We start from the raw sequence: 20,129 nt of genomic DNA on the forward strand, positions 1-20,129 counted from the left end.
AGGTGGCAGAACACTGTGAATGTACTAAATAGCACTAAATTATTCATTTTTAAAAGTGGTTGATTTTGTGTTATGTTTGTATCAGCTCAATGAAAAAATGATCCCATTAATCCTCTTCTCCCCACAAACCCCCCAAACAAAAAGAATGCGTAGAATTAGAATAAGATGCCCTGTTGTCTTGTACTTTGACCTTTTTTTCTTTTTACTGAATTAGGCTCGTATTTCCCTGCCTGTGTCCTCTGCATGTTGTGTCTTCTGACTGGAATGTCGTCCTCCGTCCATTTTCCACATCCAAGTCTTATCCAGCTAGCAGTGTATACAGCAGCATCAGGCTTTCTGTGTTCCTCTTCAACTCCCCTTGTCTTTCTCAATGTACGTGTGCGTGCTCAGTTGTGTCTGACTCTTTGCGAACTCCTGCCACCCACCCTTCCCCCCATGGACTTTAGTCCACCAGGCTCCTCTGTCCACGGAATTTTGCAGGCAAGAATACTGCAGTGGGTTGCCATTCGCTTCTCCAGGGGATCTTTCCAACCCAGGGGCTGAACCCTTGTCTTGCCTCTCCCACAGTGGCAGGTGGATTCTTTACCCTTGCACCACCTGGGAAGTCCTCATCTTCCTGAAGCCTATATCCAAAATCATCTCTTCATCCTTTGAGGACCCCTAGCACTCTTATCTGTAGGTCTTTTTTGGGGCAGTTACCAAATTTGACCTTGGGTTATAGTTATTTATACCCATTTCTTAGTTATATCCTTGAGTATGGGGCCTGTAATGTCTGATTTTTTCTTTCACAGTGTAAGCACGCAGTGTTCATTGGCTAAATATCAGAAGAAACCACACTTTTGAGGAGGTGTGGGAATATTTGTACTATGCCAACTTAATTTTTCTATAGCTTAGCCATCCTAGTTAGAACTCAGCGATCCAAAAGATTGATGAGTTCATTCCCTCATTCAGCATTTAGCTGCTGTGACAGGTGGGCCCTGACAGATGCTGGGAGTACGAGGACCACAGACAGAGACCTGGAGGCAGGGGAAGAGCTCTTCACCTTGTTTTTACAATGGGTTTCACAAGAGGAGACACCTGTTGTTTAAACAATCTCCGTGGAACAGCCTGGTCCCAGAGTGTTGCCTCTGTCGACTCTTACACTACTTGTTCATGGTCCTCTGGCTCATCTCTGAATTCTGAAAGAATTGAAAGATTCTTTGAGTTCTGAAAATATTTCTGCCAATGAGATGACTTCTCACAAGAGTTCTTGTTAAATTTCTCTGTAATCTGTACATCTTTTAGTTTACCCAAAGCTGAATCATAATTATTGTTATTTGTGAAGCTTAAAGTTTGGAAGTGTTGCTCCACACTGCCCTTGTGTCCTTTAGAATGTAAGTGGGAGGCTCCCATGGCATCACATAAACAGATGCTGGCGGGCACCTGTGCTCTCGTGGAGGTGCAGCTGCCGATTCGGAGGCATTGAAAGCTTCTAAGGTGCCTTATAAATGGTCAGATCATGATCTGAATTTAGTTGATTATTTTCTGTGGTTCATACCTTATTTTAATTATTTGAAAGTTAATCTTTTTTTTTTTTTAAGTAAGCTAGGACAATCCATTTCTTTCCCTAGTATATAAATAGCCTTATATGACAACTTTTTTTTTTCTGATAAAGAATTATATCTTCTGTTCTCAGGGACCACTCATCGTGACTTGTCACAGTAGTGGAGAGCAGAAAGTACTCTCAGGCTGTGGAAAAAAAATGCCAGTTTCAATACTGTAACGTATTAGCCACTGATAATTTGATAATAATGCATACATGCTTATTCTCTTGCATTAGATGAAAAAGCACATATTGACATAAGTAGAGCCTCACTTTTTTTTAGCTTAAGATTTTAGATAACCCCCAGCTGATATTTTGTGGTCTGCCCCCTCCCCCCCATACTATTGTGATTCTGGAGGTTACGGAACTAACAGCGGGCTTGGGAAATGTCAGACAGTGGCTTAATCTTGGTTGTTTTGTTACGTTTGAGAGAGAGTGATGTGTCCTGACATTCACAAAAGTGGGCAGGACATTGTGTTGCCATGAGATTAGACAGTGCATGTATTGAATTTGAGGATTGCCTGGTTATATATATATATATATATATATATATATATTTTGATTTAGTAGATATTCAGTCATAGAAAGTTGGAAGTGGGGTTAACACGAAAGTTGTGGGGTCCAATCTCAGAGCTGTGGGAGCTGAGGCCTGAAGGGCTGCTCAGGTTATGAGCAGGGTAGCATTTCCATCCAGGGCAGTGTTTTATTCACAACAGCATAGCTGTTCTCTTTCTAGTATGCATGTGTATGTGTGTCTGCGCGCATGCGCAGAATTGTTAGTGTAGTCTCCTTTCATTTGTATGAATTACGATCCTGCTATCATTGTTCTGATGCTATTTCCTTCATTAAATTGAGTCACAGTACTTGCATGTGCGCATCTTTAGTGTACAAACAATTGCTCTTCAAGATTTTGGAAAGATACTTCAACTTGGTGTCACTAAGATCAAAGGAAAGCATCATTTTTGTTAAAACAGTCCAAAGTTCTTGATGATGTTCTTATAATTTTCTTACCTTGTTGAACAAAGAATTTATGTGCCTGTGTTTCAAATTCAGCCAGGCTACGATGACCTTAATCCTGATTGGAGACTCTCTACTGAGAAGAGAAAAAAAATCAAAGGTGAGTTGTATGATGTATGATAATTAAAACCTTAAGAGACTCTTCATCTTTAGTAAAGGTACATATGATAAAGAATATGTAGGGGAAGGAAAACTCTTTTTTTCTTTCTACTATTCTAGGTTCTGTGGCTGGGGCCTTATAAAATGAGGTTGACAAAAGATAGATTAATAAGAGAAATAAGCAGGAGTTTGTTAGTGTGTACTTTGAGTTGATACATGGAGTAACTCAGAGGGTTGGTTAGAAATTGGGCTTATATAGCATCAAAGAAACGGTTTCTAGAGAAGTGTGAAGACAAAGGAAAAATAGTTGGGATTTCTCAGTTTAGTTCAGTTGCTCAGTCGTGTCCGACTCTGTGACCCCATGGGCTACAGCACTTCCCTGTCCATCACTAACTCCTGGAGCTTGTTCAATCTCATGTCCATTAAGTCGGTGATGTCATCCAGCCATCTCATCCTTTGTCGTCCCCTTCTCCTCCCGCCTTCAATTTTTCCCAGCATGAGGGTCTTTTCAAATGAGTCAGTTCTTCACATCAGGTGGCCAAAGTATTGGAGTTTCAACTTCAACATCAGTGCTTCCAATGTACTAACCAGGCCTGACCCTGTTTAGCTTCTAAGATCAGACAAAATTGGGAGTGTTCAGGGTGGTGTGGCTGTAGACTGGAGTTTCTAGGAGTGGCGAATATGTGGGGAAGTAATGGGACATAAGCACTATTTGCGATGTAGACTCCTTTGGTGCTGCCTCTGGCCTTATAAGAGCTGAAGTTTGTCTCCAGTCATGAACTCTGGTTCCTCCTGGCAGAGAGTGAAGAGAACAACTTTGTACATTTATGTCCTTTGTTGTTGGTGTTCAGTCGTGAAGTCATGTCCAGCTGTCACCCCATGGACTGTAGCTGGCCAGACTCCTCTGTCCATGGGGTTTTCCAGGCAAGAATACTGGAGTGGGCTGCCATTTCCTCCTTCAGCGGATCTTCCAGACCCAGGAACTGAACCCACGTCTCCTGCATTGGCAGGCGGATTCTTTACCACTGAACCATCAGGAAAACCAAAATTTATGTCCTACTTTTAGGCAAATAGAGGACAAAGAGCTTTTCTTTTATCTGCTTCTTCTTCCTTGCCTCCAGCCCCAAATAATCCTTACACCAGAGTGGCATTTTTTGGGGTGGCATATTCTGCCACCCTGCATACAATTTTGGGGTGGCATATTCTGCCACCCTGCATATAAAAGTCTCTAGATATTTCTGCTTCACTTTGGAAGGAACACTAAGATTTTGTAGAATGGGGACAAGACAACAGATCCAACTTTCTGCTGCCCAGGTGTTAATATTTCATGTTTTCCCAAGGCCAAGTCAGAGCTGTGTCAGGCAGCATGGCTCTCCTACGTCAAGCCAGCATGGAGACGGCAAGTTCACAGGTCATAGACGTGGTCCTTTGTAAATAAGTGTGCAGGAGATCGCAGAAAGGGATTTTTCAAAGGGGAAACTGAGCAGTTATCACTGGGGCCGGGCTGAGCATGTGGTAGGTAGTAAGTAATGAGAGATTGGAGGGATTTTTTTTTCATATATTTCCCATGTCTAAATGATTATTATTTTTTAGTAATGAACATGTATTACTTTTATAAATAAATAAAGCCTGTATTATTTATAGTTAATTAGAAGCAGTATTGATTATTTAATTGGTAGATGAAAACTAAAAATAGAAGTTTAAAAGTTAAGACTTTGACTAATCAGTTCTTTCTTTTTTTCTGGTGAAACTCCCCTAGTTCAATACTTCTAAATTTTTAAGTGTCTCCTATAAAATGAATCATAGTTACCAGGCTTCAAAATCTTTATTAAATTATGCTTCTAATTACATTTAAATAGCTTAAAAGTATTGATTCATTTATATCATCTGTCATGTTCATATATTCACTTTTGTTAAATAATCACTAAAGTACTCATTTAGAAAAACATTTTTGAGAAAATAATTTGTCAAAGCAGAAGATTGACAATATATTTAAATGATTTGCTCTTTTTCATCCCCCTTTACATTAAGCTATAAGCTGAGGAGCATTGATTTTCCTGTTTTCTTGGAATTCCTTATTTATATAGATTGCTTTAGGCTTAAATAGAAAGAAGATGTTGAGTTATTATAGTCTTTGTGTTTTAATTAAAATAATGGATTATTCTAATAGAGTTAATTTACTATTTTAGTTTTTGCTTGGCCGTGCTTCACCACTTCTGGGATCTTTGTTCCCCAACCAGAGATCAAACCCAGGTCAGGGCAGTGAAGGGACTGGGTTCTAACCACTGGGCCACCAGGGAATTCCACTAACCTATTTTGCTCAAATATTTACATATATTTTAAAGTTTATGGTTTACTGTTTTATGTATTACCTTTCAAGCTCATCAGATTGTCAGTGGAACAAGTAAGGTATGAAAAGGGCAATAAAATTAGAATAAATATCATGCTATTTCCTTTTGAATGCCTCAGTTTGGTGAACCGCAATTCATTTTTATCTTCCCCCACCCCACCCATTTCTTTACTGGTCTTGAATGTGTTTTCCTCTTTCTGGATAGTTGCGGGTGTGTGTGCTCAGTTGCTCAGTCGTGTCCGACTCTTTGCGGGCCCCATGGACTATAGCCCACCAGGCTCCTTTGCCTGTGGAATTTTCCAGGCATGAATACTGGAGTGGGTTGCTTTGTACTTCTTCAGGGGATCTTCCCGACCCAGGGATCGAACCCACGTCTCTTATGCCTCCTGCACTGGTAGGCAGATTCCTTACCACTAGTGCCACCTGGGAAGCTCCAGTTGCAAAGGTAGGGGAGAAAAATTCTTTTCCCTTCTACCCTACTAGATTCTGAAATCAACTACGACCCAGTAAATTGAACTAACAAAGAACCGATTAATAAGGAAAAAAAACCATGCACTTTTACTTACTATGTTTTAGGGACATGGGCGCCTTCACAAGGAAATGAAGACCTGAGGAAGTTAAACCTGGTCAGTGTTACACTAGGTTGGATGAAGAGTGGAAAGGTGTGGGAAACCTTGACAGGACACAGGGTCTGAGCTCAGGATAGTCAAGTGGGAGAGACTTAGCAGCTTGTCTGTCTGTTTTTCCCTGCCTTCGCTCTGTCTTTGGAGATAAGGTTGCACCTTTCCTCCAGGTGTAGAGAAGGCACCTCCCACATGAAGATCTTAAGACCTGCCCCAGAGGAAGGCTGACGTCCTTCCTTAAACCTGCCATTTATCAGTTTATCTTTTGCATGTTGAAAATGGTGATATGTCTGTGAATGTTTTTCAGTTTTTGAGCAGAAAGACATTAATATAGAACTTTGGACTTTGGCAAATCGTTGGCATTCAGATTTTTGTTAAATAAATTGCCACTTTGTATCTTATACTTGAACTTCCCAGGTGGCTCAGTAGTAAAGAATCTCCTGCAGTGCAGGAGATGTGGGTTTGATTCCTGGCTTGGGAAGATTCCCCTGCAGGAGGAAATGGTAACCACACCAGTATTCTTGCCTAGAAAATCCCATGGACAGAGGAGCCTGGTGGGCTACAGTTCATGGTGGTCACAAAAGGGTTGGACATGACTAAGAGACTAAACAGCAATCTTAAATTTGAGTCAAAATCTGAGTGACGACTTACATTTAACTCTTATTATTTGTCATACCTTTAGAGCTCAAGTAGGTTTTTAAATTGAATATTAGATTAAGTGTGTTGTATGTAACCCGCATTGATTGATGCATTTCTGTTCATTTGCTTTTCCCCCCATTAGATAAGGAGTCCTTTTACCCACTGATAGATGTAAATTGGTGGGTGGACAGTGCAGTGATTTTGGCTCGTTGCTCTGGTGCTTTGACTGTTTCATCAGTGAAAACTTTGAAAAATTTACTGGGAAAATCATGTGAATGGTTTGAACCGTCGCCTCAAGTCACTGCTACCCATGATGGGGGATTTTTAAGTTTGGAGGTAATTCTTTCCTTTTTAAAGCAACAAGTGTGTTTGAGAGTAGTTGGGAAGATCCTCTGGAGAAGGGCATGGCAACCCACTCCAGTATTCTTGCCTGGAGAATCCCATGGACAGAGAAGCCTGGCGGGCTGCAGTCTGTGGGATTGCAAAGAGACGCAACTGAGTGACTGACCCTACTCACTACTACTGCGTATTACACCAGAAATTTAAATGTCTGATTTTTAATTTTGATTATCCCATTATTTAATCTTACTTTTTAAAACTAAAAGTTTGTTATTGGAATCAGAGCTTGAGTGCAGTATAAAAAAATCTGCTGTTTAGTCAGTTTAAAAAATTGCATTTGTATAAGAAAGAACAACATTTTTAGTCATTTTGTTTTCTATAAAGCACTTTTCTCTAATGGACGTGATAGACTCCCCTCCCCCCCCGCCCAGATTAGTTATTTAAAGACATAAATAATATCACTACCAAAGAAATACAGTCTTTAGCCTATTTCTGTGAAATATGACAACTTAGAGCTTTTGGTTCTTCTGTTAAAAAATACTTGTTTATCATGTCAAAAAAATTTGAGATGAGTGTAGTATTTTAAAGTTATGTTTTGTTCATTGAAAATTCTCATTTTATTTCCAAGTTAATGACCTTCGATAGTTTTCACTTCAATGCAATTTGACAATTTTTTTTTTAAACCCGTAAGTTTGGTACTGATTCTCAAGATGTTCTTTAAAGAAAATCATGTTTTAAAATCCAAGTCAACTCTGTTAAGTTTGGAATGAAAGTTGTCTTTAGCAGGCAGCCTTCAGACTCAGAACTTTGTGCAGCTTCAGACATTGTTTAAAAGTTGGGCAGAGGGGTAGCTATTCTTGGTAGAGCAAATAAATACCTTCATGTTCATTTGCTAAATGGATTGAAACACATCATCTTTTCACAGCAGGTACAAAAATACCAAAAGGAAAGAAATTAACATTCTCCTTTATTTCCCTAAAATAATTACCAAGCATATATTATACCAGACTGTATTAATAATCTATTATTAAAGCAAGCTTTAGTTTTAGAGATTTGGAACCAGTGACTTGTGTGCATATTTCTGGAGTTGATGTATATAGAGTTTGTTTTTGGTTCCTTTGAATTCCATGCTTAGTCTTAATCACACCACTGATGAAATGCATCAAACCAGAGTAGAATTAAAACGCTTTTTCTGTTAGTTCTAAAATCTTGTCTTTAGTTCCTCACCGTTCATTTAACATCTCCTTTTTCAATTCAGTGCGAGATTAAACTTGCCCCCAAACGATCTCGTTTGGAGACGAGGGCGGGAGAAGATGACGAAGAAGAGGATTCGGATTCTGATCAGGAAATCTCTGCCAAGACTCGCTACTTTGGCTATATAAAACAGGGCCTGTACTTAGTGACCGAGATGGAACGGTTCGCACCGCCCCGGAAACGCCCGCGAACCATTACTAAAAACTACCGCCTGGTGAGCCTGCGGTCCACGACCCCGGAGGAGCTCTACCAGAGGAAGGTGAGGGTGTCCTGTTACTGTGCGTGGTCACAGATTCAGTTATGATTCTGTTGAGATAAACACTTTTTTAAATAAAGGAATAAATTTAAAGAGGGATCGTTATATCAATATGTTGCAAATGTCAGTATGATGGAGATTCTGAAAATGCCACTGCTCTTTGTGACTGCTCTGTGCCTGAGCGATCACACACGAGTGGTGGATGGGAGGTGAGCTCACCTGGACCATCGTCCCCTTGGTGGCTCTGCCCAGGTTTTCTCTCCGCTTTGTGTGGCCTTCGGCTCTCACCTCCCCTGTGCCGAGGACAGCTGTCTGCTCAGACTGCAGCTGGGGAGGGAGGAACTTGCAGTGTGGATATCTAGTTGGGGGTTTGCCTGGGAAGCAGAGCCGATCAGCACTGAGTACTCCACGTGTCTGTGCTGCAGCGTCAGGACACGAGTCCTGGCGAAGGACTCTGGCTGTCGCCCTGCTTGTGCTGGCTTTGCTGGTTTACTCTGTAAGCATGGGCACTTTACCTCTGTTTGTCATTTTTTCTGGTAAAGTGCTTATATAGATACTTGTTCTCTCTGCCCCTCATCATGTTTGTGAGCTTCTGGTGCCATAGGGCACATGGGGGTGGTTAAGAGTGTGTGACCTCCACTATCGCCGTTCATTCTGCCATCATAGTGGCGCTGCGACAGCTCAGTAACATCACATTCCTGTTCATTTCCTTGTCCAAAGATCGAAAGTGAAGAGTATGAGGAAGCCTTGTCCCTGGCTCAGACCTACGGCCTGGACACTGACCTGGTGTACCAGAGGCAGTGGAGAAAGTCAGCGGTCAACATTGCTTCAATTCAGAATTACTTGGTATGTTTACATAGTTTGATAACATGTAGTAAGAGTCATAGTTCTTCCCCTGGTGGCCTAGATGGTAAAGAATCTGCCTGCAGTGTGGGAGAATTGGGTTCAATCTCTGGGTTGGGAAGATCCCCTGCAGAAGGTAAGGTTCATACTTAAAGGACTATGTCATGGCTGTAGGGCTTCATATTGGAATACTTTTCACTGATGACTTTTCTTTGCGAAGCGTTTTATTCAACCTGGAAAAATGATCTTGTTTTCAGATTCTGTTGGCTCTGCAACTGGATTGTTGGTACCAAAGACCTGTGTGTGAATATTCCCTGATAAACCAGCCAAATACCTGGTCTTGGCCTAACCCTTTCCCTTCATCTGCCTCAGTCACCTCGGTTCACTGCCATGAGTCAGGGTCCTGTCAAGAGTCTGGAAGGAACCACACAGGAATTTGAAGAGAGACAGTTTTAATACAGAGAATTATTTTCTGGTAATGAGAGATTAAGTGTATGAGGGAAAAGAGAATTCTAAGGAATAACCTGGGGCTGAAGGGAATGTTTCCAAGGAGGTAGAAAACTCAGAGGGGAGGTGGAGGTCAGCTAGAGACTGGTAAGTAGGAAATGCCCCCACTAGCAAGAAGGCTGGAAGATAAGGAACCATGGCTAGGACTAACAGAAAAAATTTCCCACTGGAGTGAAGGCAAGCCTACTTTAGGAAGCTTCCCATTCAGGTTCACTGGGGAGGAGTCTGTCCATGGGAGTGCAGTCAGCGCTAAGTGGGAAGTTGTTCTCTGAAGGAGGAAGCGGGCAGAAAGCATTACTGCTGGCTACCCAGACCCAGGAGGTAGGAGAACCAGCACACACCTGCGCTGGAGACCAGAGGGTCTTCCTCTGCAGGGCCTGCCCCCTGCAGCGCAATCTGTTGACAAAGCTTAGTATCATGTCGGCCCCAAATGGGAGATGCTGTTTTTCTCAGCTAGCTTTGAAGAATGCTTTTGAAGCTGAGAGGCAAAAAATAGAGAACTGACATATCAGTCTTGTCAGTACCCCCTTTTTGCTTAAATTCTACAACTGTATCCTCCTTACTACCACGTTACCACAGTTACAGTTACTATGCAGCTTGTTAATTTGGATCCTTGGTCCCTTTATAAGTAGTTGAACGCATTCCTATTTTTAGCAGATTGTGACTTCTCATTTAGAAAGGAAAATATATTTACACTTAGAAATATTCTAAGAAATGTTGGGAAATTTTCATGGTAATTGTTTTCCCTAAATTTATGTATATGAGTAATAAAAAAAACAATAATCTGAAAAAATTGTATGTAATACATTGATGCTTTAAACCAAACAGAAAGATAAACTGTTAATACTAATATCATATCAGAGATAAGAGAGCATGAAGGATATTGAAATAAAGGGAGAAGACAAAGTTGCTTGTGTTTTCTCTAGAATATCAGAACACCTAACCTATTTTATCTTTCTTCCTTCTTTTGTGGCTCAGGACAGTGAGCTCATGAGTTCGTGTGTATTCACTTAATGGCCTTTCCTGTAACACAATAAAAGGCAGTTTTGGTCTCTGATGGAGTTGACAGATGTTGAAGAGACAAATCATGTACTTTTTTTTTTTTTTTAATTGGGGGAAATGCTTAATTCAGCAAAATAGATAGGAAGTGAAGAGTAGAAGCTCTGTGCCAGAGATGGTGAAGGGGTACTGGAGTGGCATAAATATGGCCTTGCTTTTAGGGAGCTTTTAATCTTACTGAGAAGACAAGCTTCATGCCTAACGTACTCTGGCCATACAGGTGATTGCAGACAAATGCTATGGGAACTCAGTGAAGGTAGCAATCATTTTAGACTCTGCTATGGAAGTCTTTATATAGGAGGATGTTTGGGGCAGGGATTGGAAAGGATTCAAAGCAGAGTTAGAAGAGATGAAGGTGTTGTTAATGGGACCAGTGGTATGAGCAAATTAAAGGAAAAGGATTTTGACTCAGAAGGCCGGTGACTAATCTGTTTTATTCATTGCTATATTTTCATGGCACACAGATGGTACTCAGTAAATATTATTTCTTGGATGAATAAATGGGCTCTGTAAGTAAACCAGCCTGTTGAATGTGATATTCCATGATAGTGGACACTGGGGCCTATGATTAGATATATTGATTTGGGCTCAAGTGGGAAACCTTGCCAAGGTGTTAAGTGTTAATGACATGGACTGGTATAGAGGCCACAGACATGGAGAGGGAGATGTGAATTCAGAGACTCCAGAGGAAAGAACTGATATGAGGGAATGTGTAAAGGAACATAGAGGGTATGAGCCAGATTTTACTCTAAATTTGTATCCACAAAGACTCCAGGAAGAGAGCAAGTCAGGGATTTCAAATGGAGTCAGAGAAAGCTGTTGGAGGGAAGACTGGCCCTTGGTCTTCCCAGAGAACAGCATGGCATGATTCTTCATGACTGAATCATCGTCTGTGCTTTGGGGTACAGCTCCTGGCCAAGTAAATACTGAACCTTGATACATGAAACAAAACGTTAGTTAAGCAAGGTTAAGCATGTTTGTCATAGTAGGATAAATCTTGTCTTTTTTATTTTCTGTTCTTTCATACAGCCCAAATGCAAACTAAAGAACAACTAAAAATTTTGGGAAGATCTATGTTTCCCAAAAAAAGTCATCTGAGTTTTGTGTTTCAGTGTGTTTCATTAGAAGAAGGAAAGCAGGTGGAATCATATTCCCTATATTCAGTCCTAATCACCATTAGGAAAAAAAAGATTTTTAATGGTGAGGTGCTCCAGCAGCTGCCTGTGGCCATGCTCTTACGTAGCTAGCTGTGATTCTGGAAGGCATTTCTCAGGTGCTATCAGATGTCATGGGTTCTTTAATGCCTCTGTTTTTCATTTTCTCTGTATCCAGAGTAAAATAAAGAAACGATCCTGGGTTCTTCATGAGTGTTTGGAAAGAGTTCCTGAAAATGTGGATGCCGCCAAGGAACTGCTTCAATATGGATTAAAAGGCACAGACCTGGAGGCTCTTTTAGCCATAGGGAAAGGAGCAGATGATGGCAGGTTGGTTACAGAAAGATTTGGATTCAAAAGTGAAGGTGACTTTTTGAAAACTTTTTAAACTGAGACATTGGAAAGGGTCAACTTTCTTTATTTAGGTTACTCTGCAATGGAGCAGTTGATTTGACTAATGCTTTTTTTAAATCTGAGATCACAGTTTTCTTTCTTCTCAGTGAAATATGTTTACATATGATGGCTTGATGCTAAGAAAAGAGCAAATTCTACAAACATTTATTGAATGCTGGCAGTGTCTAAGCTGTGGATTTAAGGTGATGCATACCTGGGCATGCTTACTGGTCAAATGAACCACTGTAGGCAAGCCTGAGTTTCATTCACTTTCTTCATCTGTATCATTGTATCCTTCCTCAGAGCATTATCTTGATTAAATTATTTATCTTGTGAAACTGCTTCATAAACTTTTAAGCACCATACAAATGTCAGTTAATAATAAAGTTATTTGACAGGGGCTGCTGTTCATCAGACATTTGGAACATTATATACATGGTATATAAACGTGATGGTGTGTTTGATAAGTAATTTAAATGAAACCAACTTTCATTACCATTTTAAGACCTTCAGTAGAAGTGGTTCACATTATAAATTTTGGGCAACATTTTCTTCATAGGCTGTCTTACATTGCATCACTGTAACCTCCCATGTTTTCCTAAGCAGCTTTCATTTTCTTGGTATTCAGAGTTCCTACGTGTGATGATTACTGATGACTTCTTGCCCACCCCATGAATATAAATGAGAGAATCACTTTGGTTATAACATATAGCCAAAGCTTTCTTTTAAACGGTTGGTTGTTTCTGTTTCTGCAGAAACCAACTTAATAAAATCAAAGTAGGGAAAAGTACTTCTTCACTATGTGAAATATATATATAAAGAAAACACACTCCAAGGAAATTTGACTTTTTTTTTTTCCCACAGATTTACACTCCCTGGTGAGGTGGACATTGACAGTATCTCCTACGAGGAACTTTCCCCACCTGAAGAAGAACCTGCCGAGAAGAAAAAGGAGAAGGAGCTCAAAAAGAGACGAGAACTACTTAAATTAGTGAACTTTTCAAAGTAAATGATATATTACTGTTCATTTGGTAATTTTTTTAAAATAGTGATCTGAGTGTGTTCCTTACTAGTGATAATTGCTCTACATTATTTCAGCAACTCAAGTCAAATGCATTTAGTAGTATTGTAGCCCTGTGCTTTTGTGCATTGTCCTATGAGTATGGGGCTTAATAGAATATTGCTCATTTTTATTCTGTTTTAGATCTTAGAGAAATGTGCTTGCAGGTGAATATAAGTGGCCTAATATAGTTTTTCAAAACAGGTTAACGCTGGAACAAAAGGAACTTTGCCGTTGTAGACTGAAATTATTAACCTACTTAGATCGGCTTGCAACATACGAGGTAAGGGGTAGTTTTAATCAAAGCAATTATGTTCATTCGATCTGTCATTGCACATGCTGTGCCTGCCTATGCTGTGGGATATTCCTGGTCTTTAGAACTATTTATGTGGGAAAAATTTGCACAGAAGCACATTCTTTTGTATATCATTTTTGCTAAACATTAGGGATTCATAAGGGGCCAGAAATTGCTTTGTAGAAGCAACTTTGATCCTTGCTTCCAAACCCAGGGATCGAACTTGGGTCTCCTGCATTGAAGGTCAACTCTTTACCATCTGAGTCATCAGGAAAACCCTTCAAAAGGTGAGAAATTTATACTAAATCCTGGGAAACTTGAACGATGAGGGTCACATGAAAAGCAATCTAAACTATGTATATTTTATGAAATGCTTCTCACACCTTTATCAAATCTGACAGAACAGGGCACTATTGAAATGTCCAAATGGGACATTTGTGTTTGCTGCCCTGAAGAAACAATTTTGAAGTTTGCTCTAAGTTCAAGTGTCTAAATTTGGCCATCGTTAGGATCAAAGTTTCTACTGTAGAAGCAGTAGAAATGTGTGCATTATTTCAACATCTGTGTTTCCTAGATTTACAATCCTTTTCATTTATTTTTATTTTACATTTAAACTTTTGGTTATGGTAGATAGCTGTCTATAGTAGCAAATTCAGTATCCACTGGAGTTTAGTAATCTTAATATGAATATTCTGACTTGCTTTATTTTAATGATTTATTAATGTCTTGAATTTAGTTGGCTAGACTTTGATTCTAATGATGGCCAAAATTAGACACTTGAACTTAGAGCAAACTGCAAAATTGTTTCTTCAGGGCAACAAACACAAATGTCCCATTTGGACATTTCAGTAGTGCCTTGTCCTATCAGATTTGATAAAGGTGTGAGAAGCATTTCATAAAATACACATAGTTTAGATTGTTTTTCATGTGACCCTTATAGTTCAAGTTACCCAGGATTTAGTATAAATTTCTCACCTTTTGAAGGGCTTCCCTGGTGACGCAGATGGTAAAGAGTTGACCTTCAATGCAGGAGACCCAAGTTTGATCCCTGGGTTGGGAAGATCTCCTGGAGAAGGGAGTGGCTGCTTACTCCAGTATTCTTACTTGGAGAATTCCATGGACAGAGGAGCTTGGCGGGTTATAGTCCATAGGGGTCAACAAAGAGTCTACAGGGCTTAACAGTTAACACTTTCACTTCCACTTTCTCACCTTTGAAGTTTGACTTCATTTGCAGGTTGCTTCCTCCGTCTGTCTGAACCTCCCTTTTAGGGGCATGCCTTGACTCTTGCTACTGGCACATAATAGGGACTCATTACATGTCATGTGTAGTAATGTGATACATGGCCCCAGAACAGTGGAGATACTTAGTACTCCTGATGCCTGTAGGCAAAGAAAAGCATTTGATTCTTCATCAGTAAATATAACAAATATTTTCAAACAAAATACTAGTGACAAGAGAACTATTTCTATGTTGTTTAGAAAGCATGGTAATTTTATATCATTTCATGCAAACAAGTTACAAAACACTTCTAATAGTTTTATCTGTAGTACAACTAGCTTGACTAGTGGCTGGTCATATTATTTTAAAGCATATTCCTTTATTATGTCTGAGTTCTATGATATTTAGAGGTAATATATAAAATTGCTGATGCTGGTACAGCTATAGTTTATTATTTTTTATACTTAGTTTTAGTTTCACTGATGAGATCTTAAAAAAGTTCCATAAAATGTTCAGAGTTTCATTATCCAGTTAATTTTCTGTTTTTATTCTTCAGTTATTGAATCACTATTTCCTATTTGACAGTTCAGTTCAGTTCAGTCGCTCAGTCGTGTCCGACTTTGCAATCCCATGAATCGCGCGTGGCACACCAGGCCTCCCTGTCCATCACCATCTCACGGAGTTCACTCAGACTCATGTCCATCGAGTCTGTGATGCCATCCAGCCATCTCATCCTCTGTCGTCCCCTTCTCCTCCTGCTCCCAATCCCTCCCAGCATCAGAGTCTTTTCCAGCGAGTCAACTCTTCTCATGAGGTGGCCAAAGTACTGGAGTTTCAGCTTTAACATCATTCCTTCCAAAGAAATCCCAGGGCTGATCTCCTTCAGGATGGACTGGTTGGATCTCCTTGCAGTCCAAGGGACTCTCAAGAGTCTTCTCCAACACCACAGTTCAAAAGCATCAATTCTTCGGCGCTCAGCCTTCTTCACAATCCAACTCTCACATCCATACCATGACCACAGGAAAAACCATAGCCTCGACTAGACAGACCTTAGTTGGCAAAGTAATGTCTCTGCTTTTGAATATGCTGTCTAGTTTGGTCATAACTTTTCTTCCAAGGAGTAAGCAAGTACATTTATTATTACATGGTAATAGTGACATTTAAAGTGTTTGTTGAGCCCACAAAAAGAGAATTAAGCTAAGCTTTTCAAAAGTAGGTGAAGTTGATGAATTTGGCCATTAAAACTTAGAAATGAAGATGTTCTAATATAACAGCTAACCAGCTAGATCATGGTAGAGATAGGCATTGCATTTTAATCACAAGGCGTGGCTTATTTTATTACTGTGATAAATGAGATTAAAATGGATTCATTTAAATTTTACAAGAGTGCCTATTTTACACCAGATGTCATGCCAGTGCTGGAGGTAGAGAGATGAACAAGGGATAATCCTTGTGGAGTCCTCATTATATGGGCAGTAAGTGATGATAATGAAGCTATGAAGAATTGATGGAGCATAATGGAGGAAAACATTAAATTTTTCCTGGGGATGTCCAAGAATATTCTTATGTAGGAAGTGGTATTCAACTAGTCCTTAAAAAAAGGAAGGGTGGCTTAGGGGGCTTTAGGACTACCATGTAGGAGACGCGAGCGTGGATGCTCCATAAGGGTAGTGGTCTTGTCTTGTTCACTGCAGTATCCCCCAACACTCCGTACGAGACCTGGCTTCTCGAGATTAGGAGGAAAGATTTGTTGAGGAAACCAGTAGGTACAAGAATACCTTAAAAATATGAACAGATTTGTTGAGGACTTTTGTTTGTTAGCCAGTGTCTTATGTACTTAATTCAGGTTTTTTCTTGACAACCCTTTGAGGAAGGTGATGTATCCTCTCAATTTTATGGATGTGAGGCTTTAAGAAGGTAAGTATTTTGTCTAAATCAGTAGGAAGCAAGAGCCTCCTGTGAACATCCTTTTTCTTCCCCCTTTTCTTATCTCACTAGGTTAATGCAGTTAACAAATATTCGTGGTTATTTATTCTGTGAAAGGCAGCATGCTAGGTATCTGGAAAAGTGAAAATGAAAGAAAGTGTTGGTCACTCAGTTGTCTTTACTCTTTTTGACCCCGTGGACTGTAGTCCACCAGGCTCCTCTGTCCACGGAATTCTCCAGGCAAGAATACTGGAGTGGATTGCCATTCCCTTCTCCAGGGTATCTTCCCAACCCAGGGACTGAACCTGGGTCTGTTGCACTGAAGGCAGTTACGTGGGGTTTAGCATTAACATGAGCGACATGAGCCTGAAGTCTCTGCTGCAGTGGGGAGACCTACGCTTGCCGCTGCCGTGGCTAGCTCCTGTCTGTCCTCAGCGTTTCAGCTTCGCTGCCCACAGGGAGGCCTTCCTGTGTGTTAACACCCTTCCTATGTGTGTGCGTTACCTGTTCCTATTGCCATTTGTCTTCCCGACTAGATTTTAGAGCTCCTAGGAGAGCAGGGAGGGCGTATTGTTCATGGTATCAGCACTCTGTCACAGTGCCCCTAGCACATAATTGACACCTAATAACTATCTGATTAAAGAATGAATAGCTTCATCTGCAGTTCACATGGATCACTCCAGCAGTAGCAGAGTTAGTCCAGAGTTCTCACACAGATGTGGCAGGTGCTCCTGGTACACAGCCGTGTGTAACTCTTGCTTCCTTGTTTTTACCAGGTGATGAATTTGGGTTGTCCTACTGTAATTAATTTCATAGCCTGTTTCATTTACTTCTGGATTAAAAAAAAATATTGACAGCATTTATAAATACAGCCATTTTTCAAATAAAGGCAAGAGTGCAGAGGTAGTACTTTAGTTAACAGTTCAGAGTTTAATTTAGATCTTATTTATTTAGGTAAACAGAGCTGTAATGGTTTTTAACATAGTCTTGCCACCCATGTTTAAAAGCCTTTTCATGAAATCACGGCTTCCCCTCAGGAAATCCTTGGAGTACCTCATGCATCTGGACAGAGATATGATGCTGAATTCTTTAAGAAGTTCAGAAGTCAGAATATTGTTCTCTCAGCAAGAAGTTATGCTCGGGTAATTTCTTTTTGTGAATGAAACAATTGCAGTTATTAACACTGTCAGGCCTTTGAGCCATGCTGTTAATGTTTCTGTGTGCGCATATCATTACATTTCCTTTTTAAAAAAATTGTAATAGTAATAAATGTAGAGAAAATAGAATCATGTTGAAAATATTTTTTTTCATCATTCAAGACTTCCAAAGACAATTTTTAGAGCACTAGATTGAGAAATGTGATACAGACCTGAAAAAAATCAGGAATATTTCAAACCACTTCGTATCAGAACTGCATTAAAAAACCCATTGTAAGGGTTTGATGTTGTCATGCAAGATCACTTCTTTATTTCTAAGGTTCACATTAGAAGTGTACCCTTGCCTTCTGTACAGGAGAGTAATGTGCAGGCCCTGGAAATTCTGTTCACTTACCATGGGTCTGACCTGCTTCCTCACCGCCTGGCGATTCTCTCCAGCTTCCCAGAGACCACATCACCACACCAGTATTCTGTTTTGCTGCCTGAAGCTTGGTACGTACTGTGTTCACTTCATTTTTTAAATCAGAATTTTTGTTTTGTGTTAAATATCTTTAAAAAATTCTAATCTACTTAAACTTTTTCTGATTATAAAATTATTTCTAAATTATTTTAAAGTGATTCAAATGTGTCAGCGTAACAAGACCACTTTAACTTAAGGAACATGAACTTTACTTTCTTTTTTTCTCCTTGAATGCCTCCTGCTACTGAAAAAAGAGAAAGACTCATAGTTTTATTGATGTATACTCAGTATGTACTGTTTTATGGTTGAGAGTAGTTTTTAGGATAACAGTATCTGTTAAGAAGTTGAAATGTAGTTGTGACATTTAGTAGGTTCAGGGGACCCAGGAACATTTTGGTGGCCCTGCTTAAGTATAGCCAGGATTTGAATCTATGTTAGAGTAGGTCAGTAAGCTCTAAAAAATAGAAGTTATAAACTCCCTATTTTGTGTTTCTATTAGTACTAAAAATGTAATTCTTTATTATTATAAAAGTGAACAAAAAGGAAAACCTTGGGATGCACTATTTATTTTCAAACAATTTCTTTCAGATCTGAATGGTGATAAGTAAATACATTTATAAATATTTCAGAATATAATTAATTAATTTTCTGCCTATTTGCAAAATTGATCGAATCTGAATGGTAACGACATTTTTCTACTGTAAATTGTTAGTATAGAGAATGGGTCATTATCTTAAAATTTTTTCAAAAGGTAATTTCTTCTTAGATTTGAATACAGTTTTTTGCATTGTCTTCTGATGACTGGTTAGATAAACATTTGATTTTAAACTAAAATTTCAGAATTGGTTTGCAGAATAGTTTTACAATGCCCAGTTTTATGTATTGTTTTTGAATGTCCAATAATTCCTACCATAACTGATTTAAATTGCAATAATAGCTTAGGTATACCATTGCAGCAGAGAATAATTAGATATTATTTTGAATCTATCTTGTGGGATGTGCTGCTTAGACAAACTTTGAAAAAACTGATTTCTTGAGTCGTTAAATTATATCCATTTTAAACATAATGAAAAAATAAAGATTTTTTTTGTTGTTGTTGTTAATCTTTGTTTGTCAAGAAAGTCTTTTCACCTTGAGTATATTTTTATTATAGTTAGAAGGAGGAAGAACAATAGGTTTTAATAGTAATGTTTGTGTCTCCTTATAATTTTATATGACTGCAAAGCAAAATTACAGTTATGTTTGAGGCATAGCTTCTTCAGTGATGTTTCATTAATTAGTCCTTTCTCTATATTCTCATAATGCTTTTGTCCATTCTTATAGCACTTTTTATGTTGTATTATAACCAGTTATTATTATTACTGCTCCCCCCCCCCCGCCCCCCTCCCCGTCCTCTTCTTTAATAAACATCCAGCCTTAAACTCACTCTAAGGCAGAGGCCGTGTTTTCCTGAGTTTTCAATTTCCAGAGTCTAGGTGTTTGTGTAGTGGGTTCTCTAGAGTTGTTTGCTAACTGGATAAATTAGTACATTTTATGGACTAATATATTAGTCCATTTACAGGAAAGATTAAAGGATGTCCTGAAGGGGTTGCAAGTTTCACCAAGACTCCCAGTGCCTTAAAGATTCAATTGCTATCTTAGCCCGTAGCTGAAGCTTGCACTCTGTAATCCTAGTTTGAGTTTTACTCTAATGGACATGTGGTGGTGGTGGTGTAGTCACTAAGCTGTGTCCGACTCTTGCAACCCCATGGACTGTAGCCTGCTAGGCTCCTCTGGCGTTGGGGTTCTCCAGGCAAGAATATTGGAATGGGTTGCCATTTCCTTTTCCAGGGTATCTTCCTAACCCAGGGATCGAACCCTGGTCTCCTACATTGCAGGCAGATTCTTTACCAACTGA

At 39.5% G+C, this 20,129-nt stretch overlaps 1 protein-coding gene across 3 annotated transcripts in view; it reads left to right on the top strand.

Annotated features, from left to right (window-relative positions):
* The window catches only part of NBAS (neuroblastoma amplified sequence), a 335,385-nt gene that overhangs the window by 83,921 nt on the left and 231,335 nt on the right, over positions 1-20,129 (top strand). For all 3 annotated transcript variants that reach the window (XM_018055620.1, XM_018055621.1, XM_018055622.1), the window contains exons 13-21: positions 2,636-2,699; positions 6,453-6,646; positions 7,908-8,162; positions 8,880-9,005; positions 11,901-12,052; positions 12,980-13,120; positions 13,380-13,458; positions 17,653-17,757; positions 18,128-18,264. In XM_018055620.1, the coding sequence (XP_017911109.1) occupies positions 2,636-2,699; positions 6,453-6,646; positions 7,908-8,162; positions 8,880-9,005; positions 11,901-12,052; positions 12,980-13,120; positions 13,380-13,458; positions 17,653-17,757; positions 18,128-18,264 (1,253 nt within the window). The remainder of the gene's footprint in view (positions 1-2,635; positions 2,700-6,452; positions 6,647-7,907; positions 8,163-8,879; positions 9,006-11,900; positions 12,053-12,979; positions 13,121-13,379; positions 13,459-17,652; positions 17,758-18,127; positions 18,265-20,129) is intronic.

This window comes from Capra hircus, chromosome 11, assembly GCF_001704415.2.
Source record: "Capra hircus breed San Clemente chromosome 11, ASM170441v1, whole genome shotgun sequence".
NCBI lineage: Eukaryota > Metazoa > Chordata > Mammalia > Artiodactyla > Bovidae > Capra > Capra hircus.